Source organism: Pterocles gutturalis, unplaced genomic scaffold (genome assembly GCF_000699245.1).
Source record: "Pterocles gutturalis isolate BGI_N339 unplaced genomic scaffold, ASM69924v1 scaffold37339, whole genome shotgun sequence".
NCBI classification, from domain to species: domain Eukaryota; kingdom Metazoa; phylum Chordata; class Aves; order Pterocliformes; family Pteroclidae; genus Pterocles; species Pterocles gutturalis.
The window spans coordinates 49,005-71,722 of NW_010129450.1; the positions used below are offsets into that span (position 1 = coordinate 49,005).

General features: G+C 37.5%; 1 protein-coding gene across 1 annotated transcript in view; it reads right to left on the reverse strand.

The window, feature by feature from the left end:
- HECTD4 (HECT domain containing E3 ubiquitin protein ligase 4) overlaps positions 1 to 20,758 on the reverse strand; it is a 56,689-nt gene extending 35,931 nt beyond the window's left edge. Inside the window, 19 exon segments of the mRNA XM_010079949.1 lie at positions 947 to 1,047; positions 1,347 to 1,500; positions 2,492 to 2,616; positions 3,816 to 3,944; positions 4,847 to 4,967; positions 5,439 to 5,544; positions 6,222 to 6,292; positions 8,380 to 8,525; positions 8,908 to 9,140; positions 9,516 to 9,656; positions 10,261 to 10,374; positions 10,471 to 10,632; positions 11,989 to 12,181; positions 13,232 to 13,402; positions 14,347 to 14,485; positions 15,126 to 15,234; positions 17,493 to 17,623; positions 17,983 to 18,072; positions 20,496 to 20,758. Of these exon segments, the coding sequence (XP_010078251.1) occupies positions 947 to 1,047; positions 1,347 to 1,500; positions 2,492 to 2,616; positions 3,816 to 3,944; positions 4,847 to 4,967; positions 5,439 to 5,544; positions 6,222 to 6,292; positions 8,380 to 8,525; positions 8,908 to 9,140; positions 9,516 to 9,656; positions 10,261 to 10,374; positions 10,471 to 10,632; positions 11,989 to 12,181; positions 13,232 to 13,402; positions 14,347 to 14,485; positions 15,126 to 15,234; positions 17,493 to 17,623; positions 17,983 to 18,072; positions 20,496 to 20,758 (2,699 nt within the window).
- Positions 20,759 to 22,718: the final 1,960 nt, after the last annotated feature.

The following is a 22,718-nucleotide window of genomic DNA, read 5'->3' on the forward strand; positions in this document are numbered from 1 at the left end:
GGGCATGACTGTACTGAGAGAACATGAACTTAAATAGCATGAGCTCTGTACATCAGAAATAACTATACCTGGAACATCTGAACTCTGCCTGCTGCTTTCCAATTTACAAATTGTGGTAAACACGTTAAGTGGCACCATAAAAAAGTACATGGCACTGTGCATGGATTCTAACATAGGACGGGTAGCATAGAAAAACCTTCCCTCGTGGGACAGCCCCCAAAACTGATTACACTGTCGTGAAACAGTCTGCCTAATATTTCACGGAAACTTATAATTTGGAGGAGGATTGAGAATAAATTCTTCAGAGTTTTCACACAGTGTATTACACGTTATCAGAGGTTGTTTAATACTACAAATTCTGCATCACTGCAAACAGATTTAAGCATTTTTATTGAATTTAGCTGCGTGTTTCTGTTTCTAAGCAGAAGCTGTATAAATTTGAGCTGAGACACAGAATTTAAATGTAGGACTTAAAACTGTTATACTTCTCTACGTAAATGCAACCACTTAATACCTTTCCAATAGTTTTAATACTGTACTTCATGCTGCTAGTGCAATTTACTTTTTCTCATTATGGTCTTCCTTAATCTAATTTATTGCAAGAAGAACATTTAGAATTATTTCCTAATGCTTGAGGTGAGGGGAAAAACCAAAATAAACCATCTCATGTGCAAACAACTTGAAGATATCAATCATTTAATTCTACACACAAAATCTTAGAACTAATTGCCTTTTGTAAAGGCGTCTATATCTTTAAAACAGCCTTGCAAACCATTACAGCTTTGCCTTTAAAAAAAGATTGCTGCTTTAAGACTATTTAAAAAAAAAAACAACAAACAGATTGGTGCTTTGAAATTTATGCCACAGCAATGGTCAAATACGGTCAAATGAACATTACAGCCAAGATATTTTATCCCACAAAAGACTCAAATGTAAAGAAAATCACCTCTCATCAGGTAATATCTTCCCTTTCTGTTCTGACACACCACTGGGGGAACTGTTCAGTTCTGAGAAAACTGGAGACTGAGTTTTAAGCAGCAGTGCAGTCTGCAGTGCAAAATATACAGGGTTAGAAACATGCAAACAGTAAATCATTTTAAGATCTCATTTCTGAAATATATTAACAAGCATGCTCTACGTTATTGACAATAAATCATTACTTAGTAGCTGTTGCACCAAGTCAGATTTAATATTCAGCACTATCAGCTTCTGTAGCTGTGGAGCAACTCTTCAACTATGATCGGTGGATCGCTTACTGCAGAAAGTTGACCCAGATGTAGGCATTTTAGAACATGCAAGCCACATCTTTTTTCCTTTGTGGACAACTGCTGACACAAAGGCTGTACCTGACTTGTGTAAAGAACAAGCTGCACCAGCTGAGGCATCAAGGCATCAGCCATCGTTAGAGTTTGCAAATTGGGATGCATCAGAGATGTCAGTAGGACGGGAAGCAGATGACCAAGCATAGTAGCCTTCGTAATTTGCTCCAGGCCTTTTAACCTGTAGGGAGAGTCAAAGTTTACAGAGTAACAACTGTTTTCAGAGAGTATCACTATTTTCAGTCATCTGTTTAATCTTGTAACAGACGGTGTAAGCAGGAAATTCAAAATTCAGGAGAGAACTAAAAAAAAAAAAAAACAAAACAAAAAAAACCCCAAAAAACCCTAAAACTTAATATCTTGAAAACATTACAATTTCTCCAAAGTGTTAGCATCTTCATCTTTGCTGCCATTTCTTACTAAACAATGACAGACTAAAAGACAGGAAATAAAAGAGTTTAATAATTACTTAGAAAATTATAAGCTCCCACAGGCATGAGATGAAAGTCCACATCAAACCCAAGTGTATTTGTTCAACACGTAGATCAGGCTGCTGGCACACACAGCTCAAAGTACTTTAAAAGAATCCGCATCTATAAAAATATATTTGAGCAAGAAACCCAACTGAAAACATCTCAAAGGAATTGTGCATTGTCAATAAACAAAAGGCTCACAGCTTTTGTTTTCATCCCATTCCCAACTTATATTTTTTAAGTGGAGGGGAGACAGGGAAGGGCAAGGTGACACCACCTGATGAAACACGCAGGATATCGTAACAACATCTAAGACTTGTCATGGATAAAATACCTAGTCCAGCTACTAGACATTTAACAGTCAGGAATTTAAAAAAATCAAAAAATTGTCTTAGCTCACAGGAATATTCCTAGCTGATTAGCTACAGTTTGTTTCTGGTCACTCTCCTCAGAAATACCACCGTAACCAACTAAAACCTCACCAGTTTGAAGTTTCTATAGATTATCAAGCTAGTGGCATTGACATGGACAGTCTGATTCTAAATTCTTCAAAAGCTAAGTGCTAAGAAACAGTTTCTGCACATTCAAAGCCCAAGTACAAAGTTATAAAGAACAAGTAATGCCAACCGTGGTGGTGCAAGACGCCACAAAAAGCATCCGTTTCTTGTTTGCAAGTTAACACACTCATACTCGTCTTACCTTTGCTCTCTATCAGAAATGTCACTGTTTATTAGTGCTGTAGTGACTTGTTGCAGCATTTCTAAGACTTCATCACATCCTGTCAGAATTTGCGTAGCAAGAGACAAAATGCTGGTCTTTAGCTCCTAGGTACAAAAAGAGTTAGAGGATACTGAAATTCTTAGAGAATACAAAAGGACAACAGAACAAAACGATGGATTTCCAAATGAAAATAATGATAATGTGACCTGGCAGGCCTGCAGCAGTAGATTCATCCAAGACTTAAATTTGATTAATGCTAAGCCCCAAAGTGCTGGGAGAAACTAGGTGCATATGTTACAGGATGCACATCCAGTTTCTAGAGGGAAGGAATCCCCAAGTCCAGCACAGGAGAGAGCTGTTAGCCAGCCAAGGTACAGCACTGGTGACACAATGTCCTAGCAGGCATGAGGATCACTGTAGAGAGAGAAACTGAACAATGAAAACATGGGTGAATAGAGAGACAAGAAAAGTACTACAATATTTAGCATTTACTCAATGAGCCTGAACAAATAACTTTCAACTGCAGCAGATTACAAGCACACAAAGAATTAAAGAGTAGCAGACACAACCAGCTTAATGAACAATACCAGAAATTCAGAAGTCAATACCATTAGAGAGGAATCGTCACTGTTACAAAAACGACTATGGCAAGACAGCCTGCACGCTAGGGCAAACCCGGCTTCTCTGAGTTCATTCAGGACTATTCCAGCAGCAAGATGAAAGGACACCACCTTAACAAACGTTATACCAACAAAACGTCCCCGAACCTGGTCCTCTAACAGCCTCCTTGCCACAAACATCGCTCATGCTATTTCAGTCAACAGATGTAGATGGCTCTACATAAGCTTTATAAGGTAAAACTGCAAAAAGGCAGAAGCCAGGCAAGGCAAATGAAAAAGCCTTTCTTATTTAAATCTGAGAATTATTTTTTCAAAGACCACCTAAGTGATTTGGAGAAGACAAAGTGAGGGAATTATGTGTCCAGAAAAGATTCCTGGCACATTAATATTCTGACTAGCACATATTAATTAAAATACACTTTAAACGCCTTTATACATATATTTAGGAAGGGAAGCGTTTGCTCTCACTGACAATATAGAACCCAAGCTCGAATACTGAACATAGAACATTTGCAGACTTTCTCTGGAGAACAGGAAAAACACACACCTGTCCCCATTAATTTAACTATATCAAGAGGAAAAGAACCAACAAAAGAGTGTAAGTAGAATGCAGCACAGAAGCAAGAGGTGTCACAGGAACACTGACTGTAGAGAGCCATGCTAGAATAAAACTTGGTGTTTACCTGTACCTTCAATGTCTCTCCCTGCAAGGAGCTGTCACTGTCATCATTTTCATCAGGTTTAATCAAAATAGTGTTACTGAGGAGGTGGTTCTGTACAGCCATCAGATACCGCAAACACGAAGATGCAGCCTTTAACATAAATAAGTACACTTTACATTATCTAAACCCTTTAATCGCGCTTGAGTCAGGCAGTCCTGGTACTCTGACATATAAAAGAGGAAAAAAGTAGGAGAGGACAAGCAAAAGCAAAAAATAATCTTCCTTGAATAGAAGAGGTTTTGCTAGTCTAGTGCAAACTTGTTAATTCATATCTAAGAGAAGAAATTGGTTGCAAATAACTTGCAAAACATACACAGAAGCAGTACCATTTTATTCAAGTATGTAACATTATAGTAATATCCAAGTACTGTAACGTTACTTAGTACTTAAAAGGTAATGCCACCATAGAGCTAAATTTAATTCACGTCCCTGAAGGTGATGGTTCCATACTACTAACTCCTTCCCCACCCTTCTGCCGCACAGGTCGTGACTTTGTCCCCTCTGCAGTGTTTGCACGTGAGCTCACCGGCCTTGGCCACCACCACATCAGGGAGCTGACCCTGCTGAGAACTCTGCTCATGCTTTTACCGTGAAATAATGCCAACTTTCACTCTTTTTTGTCTGTAAATGATAATTCTGCTTGCATGAACCATTATAGACAACTGCAGAAAGAGTTTACTTTGTTTTTCAAGTTGTTGTAATCCTTTGAAGATTGAGATACACAAACTTCATTTAAATTGAAACAGCTACGAGAGCAACTGGAAACCAGATCCACACATAAACCTGTTTTAGCATTACTGTACTATCTGCTTTGCTGTAAGAAATCATTTCTTCCTTCCCTGCATGGCATAAACAAATGACATTCTTTTCTGCATTTGTTGAGGCACACAACCCTAAAAGCTCCACCTTTGTATACTCAGTAAAGATCATGGATTTAAGGAGGAAAAAAAGCCAAAGGCAAATACACTTTTATCAAAATACATTTTACTTACAGGCACAGTTGAAAGAAGCCTTTGAAAATCATCTTTAGATACAGTTTGGCACTTGGTGATTAAGACACAAGATTCTCGGACAACAATCTTGAGAATGTAGTGCAACAGCTCATCGTTTAGTCTTCAAAAAATGCAGGAAAAATGCAAAATGTTAATAGTCTCATTATTGCATATTTTGTATAGCTCATCTCAAAAGTCTCTGCAAGCTGTACCACAAATTATGTGAAACCAAAACAAATCTCTGGTCAACTTCAGAGATTCAGACACAAAGAAAACCAAGCCTGAAAGGTTTAACAACAATCAATTCAACAGATGACCAGTGGTTTCCTGCACTGCACTGACAGAAATCTACCATAAGTAGCAGGACTCCAAATCCAAGCCTGTGTACAGAAGTCCCCAAAGTTTCCCCTAAAATGTCAAACCTCTCTCCTGTCCCAATGAAAATCTACCCACCACGGACACAGAAATAGCATTTCAGGTCACACCGTAAGATAACAAGCGATTTCAGCAGAATTTTATGCAAGTCTACTTAAAGCAAATAACAGAAACATACATTATAAATGGGGAGGGGGAGCGTATTAACGCATTTTACCTATAATGATCATCATCTTCACTTCCAAATCTGTTGTTCTGAAGCTGTTCAGCTAAATTAGTCAGGATAACGTCGCGAAGTTGAGAGAGACCACTATTTCTCTCTCCTAAAAGGGAATGCAAAAACTTTTGCAAAACAGCATTTCACAGAATTAATTTATTTTTATTTCCTCAAATATCTTGCTTAACACATGCTACATCTCAGAAATTACTGTCTTTGCAGTGTACTGTGATTACCTGTTGATATTACAGACTTAAACTTACTCTGCACAAAGCACTGTTTTAAATTCCAAAGACTTAGACGCATGGACACATTCCTAGGAAGTAACAAATCACTGTGCATCAGCTGCTTCTGAGTCCAGACTCCCATTTCATGGTGAATGCTAGCAGATTATTACTTTTACACTAAGGATTAAAATTACCTCTGGTTACTGTGCCACTGCCATGAGTAACAGTAACTGCTAGCTAGGTGTTCTAAAATACAACCTGGACAAGAAACATTACCAGTACTGACAAAAGAGAACTTTAATCCTTTTCAAACAGCTGCCTGATTGAGACAAGTTTTCCTTTTCTACACCTGACATACGCTTGGCCATACAGCCATTCAGAAGGCAGCTTCAGAATGTGAAGCATTCTGCAATTTCCTGGATTAGGATAAGTTTAAAGCAGACTAGTGCTCAATATTCTCAACTGCTCTTCCTCCAAAGCCTGAGAATTATTTTTACTTTTTCTTTTCAATTAGAAAAAAAACCCACACTCTCGTGTGTCAATAAGACATCCTCACCTTCAGTTAAGACCAATTTCAATAAATTATTGATTTCTGCTTCTCCAGGATACAGGATATTTAAGCCAGAGCTAAAAAAAAAAAAACACAAATGAAAGCATATATTACTTAACATATTTAAAAGTCCACTGAAATCTTGTTCAAATATTAAAAATGGCATCACAGAATCTCAGTTTAGTATCTGACATAACATTTAAAATGTCTATGTAACAGCTTCTTCCAGCTTAGAAAGGCACCCTCCTTATTTTACCATTTATATTAGCCACAAAATAAGCATCTGCTTTTTCCAGAAATCTCTTGTAATCAACTATATTTTATTGTTTAGGTCCCAAAGCTTCCGCAAGAGCTATTTGCTTCCCTCTGAGAAACTCCACACTAATCACTTGTATGTGTGACAGCACAATCATTTTTTCAAGAAACAGAGAGTTGTCAGAAAAAATGGATGATGGCTTAGAGAATAATTCAAACTCTGGTGATGGGGTAAGACCTGTGGCTTACCTGTGATGAGAACAATGCAAAATGCAAGAGACAAGAATCAAGAAGTCACTGCTGTTACAGTTTTATACTTGTTGAAGACTGGCTCCTTATAGAAGTCTTATTTTAAACCAGGCAGAAGACTCTAGAGCGAGCATTTTGGAAACACGACAGCTATACATAAATACCCCTTGTGGAGATATTTTTCCCTCTAACTTGTGATGAACTTTGTCCTTTCCACAAGGACTACCACTTCAGGATAGAAGATAACTTAAAAGGAATACTGCGTGACTGTCTGAAGTGTTGAAACCATTATGCAGACTTTTTCTTCTTTTCTTTTTCCCTTTTCTTTTTAAATAACACTCTCACAGAACAGAAAACTGGTATGTTTTTCAGCTTCACACTGGGAGCAGAGATTATTGCAGCTTCCCTCCCTCTGGCTCACACTGACCAACTTGCAGTACAAACATCAGGAGAAGTTATCATATATTACGAGCGAAGTTTGAGGTTCCCGTTGATATCAGAATCCCCTGATGAGAAAACAGGAGGAAGGAGATATTACCTAATCCCCACCTCTGATTTTTTTACAAGTCATTGGAAGAAATAGCATTAAACAAGGGAAAAATGCAGCAGCTGTCCATACAGTTGACAGAAAACACTTTTCCCTGCCAAAAAGCAAGACCCTGAAAATGCTAGATAGTGATACTAAACAGATGCTATTCTTCTTCACTCACAGAGCTGCATAAAGCCACAGAAATTTAGAATGTCGTGATTCACACAAAAAAATGCAGGTTGATCTTCAGAAGATTTTGTTCTCAACCTTTGGAGCACTTCCCACTTGAAAGCAGATTCTATTTGTACTCGGGACATCTGAGACAGTATTCCTTGTCCTTGAGATTTACATTCTCTCGTTTTCGTGATACACAATCACACTTTTTGCTCTCTTCCCTGTACTTAGTCATTCTGCTATTTTGACAAGACAGAGAAAGGAAATCACACAGCACCAGGTTTCAGGAGACGCAGTAGCTGATATGATGAGGAGCTGAAGTAACCATCCTGCTTGTGGGTTCGATGACCTGCTGTACCAACCCAGAGACACAACATCCACTCTTCCACCACAACAGATTCCTGTCTTCTAAACATAAACCAGCCTTTCTCAAGACAGTCTTGCCACCCTGCCTGGGTTTTTCAACCTGATAGCATTCCTCAAGTATTATTCATTCTCTTTCCACTTACATTCCTTTTTTTTAGGAGAATTTCTGTATTGTCACTTCAAACACTGCCGTAACAGCTGACAACATTAGCTCTGCCTGTTCCAGAACACCAATAAACTATATAAGTTAAATATGGAAGTCATTCTAGCCATCTCTGAAACACAGAAAACTTTGCTTGTATTTACTGGCTATATAAATTATAATAAACATTAAGAAAAAAACCTAAAAAAAAAAGAATAAAAAGCAACAAAGGAAAAGAAGTATGGAAAGTAACTGCTGTTATTTCACTGTCACCATGACAAATACATTGTATTTCCCTTCTTCCACATATATAAATTGCACTAATTTTATCGTACTGTGTTGACCTATATTTTATCATATTAAACTGCTAAATACAATTTGAATGTTCAGCTGTTACAACATTTTCAAATAATCTAAATTAAGCTTAATTTGACAAAACAGATATTTACCTAATAGCTAGACAAACCTCCTTCTGAATTTCAGAGCAAATCTGATCCCTTGGTGCCATCAGTAACTGCCAAAGTAACAGGCCAGACCTTCTAACAATATCTCTGTTTCTTTCGGTTTGTGGGCTGAAGAAAAATTTAAAAACCACCTAAAAAAATTAAACACAACAATATTAAAACTTAAACATTGTTCACATTATGCATTTTTCTGCAGTCAGTTTCTCAAACTACTTGTCTAGGTCACTAGAAATCTCAGAGTCAGAAACTGACTTTGGATTAAAAAAAAAAGAAATAAGGAAGTAACCTCTCTGGATTTTATTTTTATCTCTAAAGGTGGGAAGCACACTTACATTTAAATTAGGACTCTTAAATGTGTGTACAAGATACTGCAAAGCCACTGCTAATTGATCTCCATTAAACTGAATGCAATGGAGAAAAAAAACCCCAATGAAATTAAGTGGTTGCCTGTATCCTAAACCATTTTTTTTCTTTTAGTGTTTATTGTGAAGTTCATATAAGATGCTCTTGTACCTGAAAGACAACAAGGATGCAGCGTATTATACAAGTATCTCCGTTCACCATAGCTTTCTCCATAATGTCACAGATACTGCTGAGGTGATGTGCTTCAATTGGATGTTGCTTGCCCAGAAAATTTGTAATGGGAAGATTGTTGCTGGCTGCGAGCAGGTTGAGTTGGTGGATACACATGGCACCAACATGGTGCAGTAACTGGTTAATAACCTCGTTTGTGGTTGTTGCATCCCCTAGAAGAAAAGCAGTTCAAATGCTCTCTACAAACATAGACTACAGCATCAGCATTTGCTTCTAAAATGCAAATATCATCATTATCTCTAATTTCAGGACACACACCCACACGATAAATAAAAGGATTACCCACATCACTTTTTTAACGTGCTAAAAGTAGCGAGAATCCAGGAACTTCCAAGCACGTCTCACTTGTTGCGTTTTCCTTTCTTAAGCAAAGATAAGCCATGACCAATATTTATAAAAAACTTTTCAAGAATGAACTCAACTTTTAATAGAAAGTTTCAGAACGTAGTATCTGTGTATTTATTCTATGATAACCGTACATTTCACTTGCACTTTGTATAAAACGCTGACCTGTGGGTTTATCTCACCTTTGGGCTCTGTAATGACGTGACTCACTCCCAGTCTCTGACAGACACAATGGAACGCCTGGTTCCCGGGATTACACCACTGATCAATATAATCGTTAGAGCACGTCCATATCATGTTATTCATCGTATCGTAACAGGCACCTAAGGAAAATATTTTGCACATCAAATTTGAGAATGTTTGTTAGAAAACCAGACTGAAGTATTTTTATAGTAGATATAAATCCAAATTATTTGCTTTAAAAGTTCTCTGTCATGTGACAGTAATTTAGTAACAAGGCATTGGAATGAAAAACATTAAAAGGAGATTTCTTAAGGAATGAAGCAAATGCACGTCCCTTTGGATGTTTCAAGTGAACGTACAACAGCTTCTGTTTCAGGTAAATACTCCACTGCTCATCATTTGTAAGTACATAACATGTATCATTCCTCCACAAACTTATCAGACACTGCCACAGTGCATACACTAAAAATAGCTGAGCCTGGCATCAGATACCAGTAACTTCCAGAAAAAGCAGAGGGGAAAAAGTTTCAAATTTAAAACCTACAAAGGCAAGATAGTGGAAATTCCTTCAGGGAATTCTGAACTTTCAAAAGTGTTAAATTTACAAAATTGCACCATAGGCATGGAACCCCACCAACAGCGGAGTTGCTCACTGCCAATTAAAACCCAGATAGATTATTTAGAATCCAGGGGTTGGGTATATCTAGTTCTGGAATATTCCCAGAAAAGAGATCTACTTCTTACCAAGTCCTGGAACTAGAGCACCACGTCCCAGTGAACTTCCTGCAGCATCAATGAGATCCGCTCGGCTTGTGAACTGCCCGTCCGAAATATTGAACACCAAGCTCGATGCAAGAACTACATAGGAAAAAAGTCTCCAATAAATTTCTGAGAAGTTTGCTGAATTTCAGAAAACCGAGGACTTGAAGTCTGCCACAAATGTATCCAACTTACTTTTTAAAGATGATAAAGCACTTGTTCCTCCAAAGAGGGAGCGTGTTGCAGAACTGCCTGATCCACCCGGGGGTGGGACCAACATCACCAAGTACGTCCCACACGTGTATATCGGGGTCTTTCTTAGCATCTTCAGAGGCAGCCCACAGCTAGTGTTTGCAGCTGAAATAATGAACAGAAAAATATGGCACAAACATGTACTTCTTCATAACATTAAAACCTCATAATAACAGGCAGCAAACAAGGCGGCTTTCTATTTAGGGCTTCAAATAAATCAGTAGGGATATTAATTTAAGCCACGTTCTGCAGCATTTAGAATTTGCTTTAAGAAGTTGCATGTTGGGGTGGCCTCATAATCACATAGATTGAGCATCAATCCCCAGAAGGATACAAACAGTTTCACAGGTTATTTAACTAAAGAGAACAACTTCAAAATGAAAAAAAAAAAAAAAAAAAAAAAAAAAAAAAAAAAAAAAAGACAACAGCAATCTCTAGTTTCCATACCAGGAAAATTAGGAGACTAAGATTTAAGTATAAACAAAACTGGTTTAAGAATTGTATGGGATAAACATATTGAAAGCGGTATCTTAGAGCCAAACAATCTTTCAACACAAAGAGATCATCTGAGATTCACTACGCATTTACTATTTTAAGTTCTCCTGCTCCATATGAAACACATACAGTCATAACGATCCAGCTCCTGCCACAGCTGATCAACACTTTTCTGAGCACTGACTAAAGAATTATCCAAGAATAACCACTTCTTCTTCTTCTGTAGCGCTCTAGTTGTTAACTGGCAAAACACAGCCTTTAAAATAGCTCTTCAAGCTAACTCTGCCAATTTCCCTGTAAGCATATCTATTTCATGTATAATTTATTTTAATGGAAATAGCTTTAATTGTTTAAAATTGAAGAAAGAAAATTCATGTATGTATGAAGGAAGAAGAGAAGTAATTCAGGATAAACTGAATAAAATCTTAAGACAAATCTTACAAAGCTCCAGATCACCCTGAAAGCCATCAATGCTGTTCATTCAAGATAAAAGAACACCCAAACATTGTCCAAACTACCTCTAAAAAGCAAAATTACTTCCAGTTTCTAATAGTCAACTTTCTTGTGAAACAATAGTTTCACTTGCTGAACTGCAATCCATTTTTTACATAACAATTAGAAGCCCAATTGAACTGCCAGCGGAGAAATGCAATTATCAGTTTGATCAAATGTGGCAGAAACCAGTCCTATAATGGAATACATGGAGGAAAAAAAAAAAAAGAGTGCTGCAAGTATTCTTCCCATTTTTCATTCTTTGCTCACAATCAATGCCTAATTTAGCAAAGGAACTTGTAATTCAAGCATTAAGCAAATACCGCAGATATATTTTAAACACTTATTTTGGAAAAAAGAAGCACGTTTTTTTTTTACATGTCCTGAGAGGTTAGTAATTACCAGAACTGATACTAAATGTGCAAAGAAACAAACCACAAAAAATTACTGAGAGTCAGTAAAGCCTCTTCTGACCTGCTTGGTCCTCTTTCAGTGTATTGGAGATTGTGGAGCCAGTGAGAGCGGCCAGTGTCGCTGACGGGGAGGCTCTATACCTAGACAGCCTGCTCAGAAGCATCTCGTTTATACTCTTTGCAGACTCACCCTCTTTTCTCATTAATATAATTCGTTCCTGTAGAGGATTTGCTATACATACGCCATTGTCTACCTATTAAAATGCAGGAAAAAAATACTTTCAGCTATTGAAATCCATAGGAGACAGATTACCTTAATCGAACAATAAAATTCAACAATACAATATACAGGCAGGGATACAAGCCTGAACTCTGCTGTCAGAATGTCTTGAAAAAAAACATTGTAAAAGCTAGACAGATGGGTATGTGTTTTGTTTGTGATTCTGTGGTTCAATGACAGAACTGTTATCACAATCATAAGTTTATATATGGAGTTTTACATAAAAATATTTAACCTCATGGTATTTTCTCAGTGATGCTGCACTGGCAAGTTTTGTAAAGAGAGGCCTTTAAATCATTTGCCAGCCAAGAAGTGTAACAATTTTCTTAGGCTATAATCTTCAGGGAATGTGTTACTAAAGAATGTATCTCTTAATGAAGCCAAGGTCTGATTGCTGGAAGCTCTGCTCTATCAATGGATAAATTTTTAGACTGAGATGTTTCACTGTCAAATTACAATATACACACACATATGTGCATGCATTTGTATATGTGTGTGTATATATATAGATATATATAAGCCTTTGAGAGAAAAGGGAGTTCAAACTACTGATACATTTCTCTAGACAATATTTTGAAATGCATTTGGTTTTACGCTAAAACCAACAACTGTCATACAACATAAAAACCATTTTGGGCTATAAAATGCAGTGTAACAAAACAATTGTATTTGTAACTTGTGGGACCTGATTGGCTTTTAACAGAATAGAGAAGATCCACAGTAAACAACGCTGTAAATCCTAATACACCGAATTACTGTCCCAGCATAAAACCTAATTGCTAATTATAATGAAATACATTTTATGTTACACGACAATTCATACCGCCACAGTATAAGCTGCACATCCTCTGAAGATGGAATTGAACAATACACCTTCTGTTCTAAGTTATTTCGTACAAACAGTTATTCAGATCACACATCTCAATATTCAAACCCAATATGCTGATTGGAAAATGCTGATATTTAATTAAGCAGTAGTTACGCTACCAACTCTAGAGTCATAGAAAACACATAATTTGCTTACTATAAGTTCAAAAATATCCATAAAGACAGAGTGGCCTTTGGGTGTTTTTTCATTGAGGCTTGCAGGAGACCAAATCCAGTAGAAATATGTACCATCTGAAGAAAGATGCACGGTAGTCATGGTACTGCCAACTGGGAAGTGATTTAGTGGCATTGGGATTATTTGACATACCTACGAGACAGAGAGCATCTTAACAGTTCTTATTTTGAAGTTTGTTCTTATTGAGTATTAACAATGTACTTAAAGATGAAGTGCAGTTAGTCCAGAAGAGGCTTATTATTGGACATAATAGTAACAAATAAAGCTAACAGTACTAAGAGCTGCTCCATAATGTTTGCCAAATGGATCTACTGCAAACAAAACAGCTTATATATCTAAACATTTAAAATATCTAAAAATAAAAGTATCATCTCCTCTCTAATTGAGAGCAGAGCCACAGTACCATAAGGACAATATACATGCTAAAGAGTTATCTACTTTATGCAACTTCTCTGAAACTTTCCTTAAAACTTTGGAAGAGAAGGGGAACCCAAACATTCTCAGTTTCATGAAACACACAGGATATAAATGTGCATATCCTTAAAGCCATGACAGGAAAAAACCCAAAGTAAACAAACTATCCACTTTTACCAAAGAAGGCTTTTGTTTATCTACAAAACACAATTTGATCAGAAACAGTACCTGAATTTTGTTACAGTAGGAGAATAACGAGCTGCTCGGGAAGATCATGCTTTCAATTTAAGTCACAGTCCATTTTGCTGTTGTTTGATTGTTTTATAACGTGACCAGACTACATTTGAGCTCCTACAATACTACTGGGAATGTAGTACGGTGGAAGTCTGTATATGCATCTACAAATATGTGTATATACACATACACACACACGCATCTGTATACACACAGACTAACACACGGGAACAGAGTAACATCCATCACTCACAAGTTCTATCACTCAACGCTTTCAGGGGGGGTTACAAACAGGCAGTTTCACAAAGTAAAAAGAAGAAACTTCAAGGACAAAACTAATTAAAAGCTAGAAACGATAGCAATTAATTAAAGATAGTTTTCTTACTCTACTACAACTCTGCAATGAACATCCTAGCTGTTCCTTTTACCTGAAGGGTATGCTGATCCACAACCTGGAAAAGGGAGTGAGGCTTATTATCAAAAGAGACGGGCCGATGGAGAAGTTTGCTGTTGCCAAAAGCAACCCACCCTGCCTCCAGCTCCTCATTACGGCAGTACACAAAACCTCTGGCAAAAAAGCAGTATATTAAAACTCTTTGAAACTCTGGGCTATTTTTCTGTTTTTCTAAGAACAACTCACAACCCCGTTCTTGAACTTTGACTGAACTTAAATTCCAGTCAGCCTAAGGTAGCAATTTCTTAAAGCACTAGCAACCTCATGACTTCCAAGCAATAAAGAAGCCAGAAGGTACAGTGAGTCACATCTGCACCGATCATTTGTATCATGAGTGGCATAATTAGAAAACAAATACTTACAAATGCAGCAATTGTACAGTTATAAATAAAAAGGTCACAAAACTAGTCTGTAATATATCCCTCTGAGCAAAGAATAAACCGATTTACTACACATTAAAAAAACAAAAGAAAATCTAAAATACGAGCTATTCAGCCAGTATACCTCTTGGCAGGAGGCTGGACTAGATGGCCTCAATGGTCCCTCTGTCAGCCTACATTGTTCTACACTTCCAGAGAAAACGTACTCAAGAAGAATTTCAGATGAGAAAACCGAAACATTAAAATAGCATTTAATGAAAATGCATAAGATGGTCTACTCTTGTTACACCCAACACCTGAGAGAGGTTTACCAAAACAACTTTTTTTTTTTTAAACAGAGTTGCAGAATAGCAAATATTCAACTGTCACTTACCGCAAAGTACCATGTAATCCAGATCCTAATTTGCTTATTCCTCTGCCCACTGAATTAGTTGTATAAAGATAGAGCCCATCCGCTGCAAGACAGCGCCCTAAGTCTGCATCTGAATCAGGAAGACAGAACAGAGCAGAGACCTCCTCTGTAACACACAGAACTGGAAATTCTCCATGGCCACCACACTTCTGGGGTCGCTATCACAGCAACTGAAAACCAACAGATGCTCAGGACAGGTCATTACTGATGGCTCAGAACCATTTTTTTAATGCTGAATTTATTATGTGGTGTTGTAAGAGCTACTGTAACATAGTCAAAGTCCGTTCTTTTTACAGTGGTTTCTTTACACCTCTTTCGAGCCTTATGGAGGTGCCCAGATTACACCCAACGCACTCACACAAATACTAGAGCTACTGAAACCTCCTGCTGTTGCCAAATAAAAAGAACTAGGTGTTAGTCACTCAGCTTCTCTTTTGAGACAATAAATTACATTAGTGATGTTTTTTCATTATTCAAATGTACATAACCCAGGAGAAATAAATTATTCAGAAATGGATTGTGTTCCCATTTCAGTGTTAAAGACCTGTCTTTGGGTATTATGGCTCAAGCTCCTGTAAAAAAAAAAAACATTAAGTTTGAACTGGCTTTTTCTGCACACTATTGAAAACTATAAATACAGTAGGAACTAGCCTAGCATACCCAACCACGCTAAGGAACCCAGGACTATTCAACCAAACTCGTTTCAAGTGGAAAATTCCTTTATTTAAATATAAAACAACTTGAGTATTTGCTATTAAATGCCTTCAGAACAATGCAAAGGAGCAGAAGACCGTTCTCTTCTGCTTTTGCAACACGTAGTGCTGTTCAGGACTCAGAACTGGCAGCAAGATAAAATACAAGCAAGGCTTATTTTATTATTATACCGTGCAAGCCTTCCTGCTCAGGACTGGTTGTATAACACATTGTTTGTGGGGAAGGAATAATCTAATACTGAGCCTTGATCTAATTTCTGCTACAACTCGGTGCTTCTCTTAAAGCTAGTAAGCAGAATCCTCCACCTCTGAACGCTGTTAAATCAAGACAAAACACATTTCAAACACAGCTTTGTCACTCACAAAGTAGTAATTTTTAACAATCCAGATGGGCCACACAAGGCAAAGCCTTCTAACAGGGATGTCAATAAACCAGCCCAGTCAACCTCCGTAAGTTCACAGAATCTAAACTGTCTGCTAGGGAAAGGAAAAAAAAAAAAAAAATCTAAGCACTCCCATAGCAAGAAAATCCTCTTCAAAATACTGATGTCTTCATTAAATTTGCAGATAGCCTAAAATGACAACTCAGATTTGTAAATTCCTATGGCTTGCATTAAATTTAATGAGATGTCATCAAACCTTGAGCCAATATTTCTAAAGCAATGTGAACCTCCTTGTTTAGTGCAAAAATAGTAACCTAACAAAGCAGTGAAAACTGAGAACTAATCCAGGGAAAGAAAGTCAAGAAAGAAGCATTAAAAAACATACAAAACAGATTGGACAGAAACAAAAGTAGAATAGGAAAAGGGGAAAAAAAAAAGGCAATGAACTTGTACTTCTAAAACAAACATGCTCTGCCAATGATAGCTACTGAATACAGTGATACTGCACAGGACCAAAAAAATTATGCTTACTGAAAGACTGAGTGGATAATATCCAAATTTAGTCTGACCTCTGCAAAATGCCTGCTGAAGTCAGGGAAGGTCACTGAATCTACTGCTTTTGATGGTTTCCTCCAACATCATTATTAGATGAGTTAAAATATCATCTGGTCTTCAGCAATCGAAAAGCAACATTTTTCTGAACCCCATCCTCTTGCATTTGAAAAAATGATATGCCATACTATCATTAACACACCAGACTTTATATTTACCCCCTTAATTTTACTATAAAACAGGACACTTTCTTCTACCTGATCCCCAAATCAACTTGAAAAAAAGGCAAACAAATCACATAGATCTAGTCAGATTAGCTTAATGAGGATAGGTTTGACAAGCCAAACAATGCAAACAATTTAGCACTCCTGTAAATTAGGTCCATGTTTTCAAAACGCCAGTTTTGAATGTACAGTCTAAAGGCAGAGTGCCCAGACAGTTGCTGCCTTCCCCCTCTTTGAGATGTTCCTGTGGTGCCCTGCTCTCTCACCAGATGGTCCTTCTAAACCCCTCAGCTTTCAGTTATTGTTACTTACTGTACTCGCTTTTACATTACTTCCAACAGAAAAGGAGAAATCCTTTCCAACTCTAAAGCTTTACATTATTTTTTTAAACAATTATCACCACAAAAAGCATCTTCTCCCCCCCACACTAATATTGACATCCATGACAGAATTCACCTTTATTTTCACTGCTGGAGCTACTGTTGGCATCGGGTGCAGGTAACATATCTTCAAAGCCCCAAGACACTATATGCTTTCCTCCAAGCAAACAAGAGGGTGATCCAGGTCCCCCCTCCAAAAGCAACAACCTTTAATCAGAAAATATAATGAAATGTATAGAGAACAGCAGTAGCAAAAAATAGCTAAATCAAAAGATGAAGATATATTTTAAGTAATTATTCTGTCAGAGTTCATAAGCCAATTAAAGGAATCATCAATATTTAATTAAAATAATAAAAACTTAACACCCAAAAAACAATTAGAAGATCCTTTTAGGTTTGACTTTCTAATGTTTTCCTTCTGCAATTGAGTAAATTTCGATCTTTCCTAGAGCTTTCAATAACTCTAAAGCCTTTTAATCACATTTAAAGACATTTATTTGTAAATGCACTTTTACACCAGCTCTGAAAATGTGTTCAGTGCTACAGCTAGAAAAGTCACTACAAACCTGTATAAGACATCAGCCACAGGCAAGGATCCTAGATCGGTCTGTTTCTGCAATAGATGCACTGTATGAACAAAGGTTTTCAGCGACCCTCTAAAAGGATAAGAGAAACATGAATTAAAGATGTCTATTGAAACCAGACTGAATGCACACAGACAACAGCATCCACGCAGAATATCATCTCCAGTACCATAGAGAGGCTATCCGAGATACGTCATCAAGCTGCTGCTCTAATTTGCATTTCTTTTCTGGATGATTTTCATTCTTTTGTGGAGGAAGCGAAAAGAGGAAGAGAGGGTAACAGCAAGGAAGAATGCCAGGGTAAATCATAGTAGCTTTTTGGGAGAGGATGAAGCACCACGCAGGTAGGGCTGTGTCACAAACAGCACGTACGGTAAAGGCAGCCTAGGCACAAGACAAAATTCTGTAATCTTGTGTCTATTACAGATAGCTACTTTCAGTATTTCTTGTAGCTGATTAATTGTATTTAGATCTTCAAATAAAATCTGCGGGTCTTCCTGGGGCTGAGCCAAAGTATGCGTAAGCGCTGCTGCAGACATAGCTAGAGATCGCTTTCTTGACTAAAATAGAAAAGACCAAACTAATTAATTTATTATCAAGAGTCTGATTACTTTTGCTTCCAAACACAAATTTGGAAGCTTTTCCCCTTCTGAAGTGATGCACTTAAATGTATATAAGGACTAGATACTTCTGAAAACAAAAATTGAACCAAAGTAGAAGTTGTTTCTAATCTTGCCTAGAAGCGTGTTGCTTTAAAATTTTATCCTGGTATTTACAAACATACGGAATTTGCAACTCTGATTATAATTCTTGTTCATTCATAAATTGAATACTTTCTTTCGAGAATCTATGAAATCTGTATGTTAATATAGGGGAAAACATCTGTTTTTTGTAGAAATAAAGAGATATAGAGGTCTTTAAAAAGCATATTTTACAGTTTCTGTTTTAAAGGTCAGGTTATTAGGAAGAAGTCATTTTCTGAAAGACGTGGAGGCTTTATTTCCAGGCATAATAGCCCAGCTAAAGAGGAGAATCCTGATTGCGTCTTAGACGTGATAATAGTCAGCTATGAATTGATTTCTTCAGAAGCATGACTGATAAATTGAAGAGATTATTTCCATGCACTCTACTGAATACAGCCTTTTGCTTTCTGTCACACACGGTCAGTCTCAGCTCCACAACTGTCTAACAGCACCTCCTCCTCCACACCCCAAGCCCTCTTTTCCCCACTGTAATTTTCAGCTGTATGCTCTCACTGAAAAACCTCAGCTCGGAGAAAATTGACACCAAATACTTCAAAGCACCTCGATTAATTATTTAAAGCAATATTCACCCTGTTGTTTTATTCTTAGTAATACGAAGCACCCGAGATTGCAAGTAGGAATCTCAATAATAGTCTCATTTTTAAAGGCTTTTTCTTCATAATGGTACCCAACACATGACTTACATATTTAAAGGAAAAATGCAAGGCTTTCATGGGTGAACAAAGCATTTCAGGATATTACAAGTCTGTAAGCAAGACAGATTTGCGAAGAAAATATATGATCAACCTTCATTTTAAAAGCTGTATTTGAAATTCAGCTCTTTTACAAATTCAGCTCCAAAAGAACATCCCATACTGCCTGAAAATTGACATCTGGAAAAAAGATAAATGAGATCCTGTTTATCAAAACCAATTTATCTGAGCTATGTTCAAGTACATTGCCTTTTAGATGCGGCAGTTGTCAGTGCAGAAGAGTTTGGCACATACAGTGGATTTCTCGTTGACTTCATTAGAACAAGTACACTAGAAACTAAGTGTTTTTCATTTGAAGAAACCTTTTTCTAAAGCAAATCATGGCATCTCCTCCGAACTTCAACATCTTAAATCAGAGTTAAACTTGACAGACAAGACTGCAATTTGAGAAACATTAAAGCCAAGATTTTCACAAGGCGACTGGTGGCTTCAGACCCACACTCATACGGCTTTGCAGAAGCCAAGTTTTCTATAATCCTCCCGCTCTCCCCAAGCGCCACCCCCTAAAACGAGTAAGTTTTTATTAAAAGCTATTATGGCTGTGAAATCCATAATATGAATGAAATCTAGAACAGTGAAATCCGAAAGGAATGGCCCTGAAACTTGGGAGTAACGCCTTCTACAGGCAAGTGAAGGTGCATTAGTGACAGGATTAAAGGGGCAGTACAAAGGGAAAAGCGAGACCACCTTCCTCCGTGACAAACCTATCTGGAACCATTCCTAGAACAGATCACTGCAGTAGAAGCAGCAATATGCACAAGAGGCATTTCTAACCTAGATCCTTCTGGTTTTACATATGCTAAACACATGCAAAAAACAAATGCTAGTTTATCAGTTTTACCTTTTCCAAACCAATATTTAAATATTAGAAAGAAAAAGACTTGTGTAAAGCAAAAATTAGTATCAACAGTGTGATCGCATCATTTTCGATTTGCACATTTAAATAGAAACACTTACAGCATTTCAGCAGTTTCCTTACCTTGCACAAGCCAAGGCAACTAGGGCTGCAGCAGCATTTTCTTTTTGCTTATATGGAATCTGTTGGCCTGTAGCAGAAGTGTCTTCCAGCCAGGAGCACAGCAAGGATTCTATCCCGTTAAGACAGTCAGCTGGTTCCTTAGTCAAACTCAAAGGCTGGCAGTCTCGAAGGCAATTCAATAGCACCTCAGCGGTTATGTTACAGAGAGAAGGGTCTGTTCTACTTTGAGACTGGATGAGGGGAAAGACCAACAGAAGCCCCATGCGGGAAGTAAACGGTGCCTGTTCAGGCTGCTGTAACAAGCCCTGCCGTTTGAGCAAGGCCAGTGCTTCTTCGTCCCCTGAGCTCTCCCGGTCATGCTGCTCCTCCAAGGCCAGCTGGCGCTGGGCGTTCCAGAGTCCACGCAAAGCATTCAGTCGGTACTCCAGCAGTCGAGCATAAGCATTGCTCTGGTTCCCGCACACGGATCGTAAGCGCTCAGCCAGCTCAGTCGGATTCTTGGTCTCAAATGTTAGTATCTGAAAGGAGGGGGAAAGTTGGTATTTATATAGGCTTTCTTAAGGGAAAAAAAACAGTAACACGTGCCTGCAGTATGATTCCTAGATCAGCTGTCCTCTACAACAGATTGGGGGATTTTTTTTTTTTTTTTAAATTTCTAGGCACAAAAAAAGTTACATTGGAGGCCAAAGCGCATGCAAGTGGTATGGAGTCTGTTCGTGTTGAGTCAGCATTGTCATTGAAACCTGCGCTTGGGGGTTGCTGACAGAGATTTTTCATCTTTCAATCGCAATGCTAAACTAACAGTAATACAGATTGTACAGAAAAATACATATGAAATAGTATCTTTGAAAATAAAGACTCGCCTTCCCTGGAGCATTTTTTTTTTTTTTTTAATCGAGGCAATTTTGCTAAGAACTTCAAAAGGACTGAAAGGGTGGAGGGTCTCAGGGGCTGAGTTTAGAGCCCTTCTATGGAAACTAATAGGTCAACAATACCTTGTAATAAGAATTACACATGTTCTAGTTTTACAGCTTTTCAAACAAACAAACAAACAAACCAACCAGTTCTCTAAAATGAACCAAGAATTTCGTTATACCTTCTCACTCCCCTCTTTTTTTTCCCCTCCTCAATTTTATCATATTGCACTCAGCTACATCTCCCTCTAAATATTTCCCGTTGCTGCCACAGTTTAAAAACCTGAAAGTCTCATCATCACCATTTCAGACAGAAGAAAGGGGCCCTTTTGGCACTTCCAAGGAAAATTTGAGATAAAGCTGGAACAACAGAAAACACATAAACCATAACAGAAACAAACATATTTATGGGTTAGCACCCAGCCTGGTACTTGAAAGAACTCACGATTTTAAGTAAATTACAAACAACCCCAAAATTAAGGGAAGGAGAATGTGAGAGATCACGAGATGCAATGGGTAATTTCATACAGGGTTGTTGGTTTTGCTCTTTTTTTTTTTTTATTGTAGGCAGTAGTCATACAGAATATGAAATAGATGTTTATGTCTAATTGTAGAATTTTGAACAGCTTGACAAAACGCTTCAGGACAAATCACATCTGCCATTTCTACACACACCATTACTGAAGTCAATGAAACAGCTTTTCAGTAGAACACTTATCATTGCAGTCATGAAAAGTTCACTTTGAAGTAATTCACATAATAATTACACTTGAATAGATGTTAGTATTGAGCTCCTTAAAACTCAAGAATATATTTTAATTAATTTCTTCAAAGAGATTAAGACTATTAATCCCTAAACCACATACTATACATTAAAATAACCACCTCATATTAATTTGCGCGTTCTGTTGTCTCCGAAATAAGTTTAATTGCTCTCTATTATAGATGCAACCTGAAACTTTCTAAACCAGTTTGCTTTTGACTTTCTTGAACTAAACTACATATGTGATGGATCCTCAACGAAGCAATAACAAGCTGCAGAAATGTTTTCACTTTGAGAGTTAAATGCTGAGGAAAATAGGTCTGTGGTCTTTGGCTATGCTAGTAACAAAGACACCACAAAAGGCAAGTTGTGGTACGCTTAGCTGGCTGTTCCTTTTAGATTATAATAAATACTGCTTCCAGAGGGGGGTGGGTGAGCTGCCTAGAGGCTTCTCCCCTTCCCATAAACATAGTGGAATCCTGCAATCTGTGCCAGGTCATATTTCAAGAAGTACACCGTTATGTTAATTCAAAAACTTTGTACAAG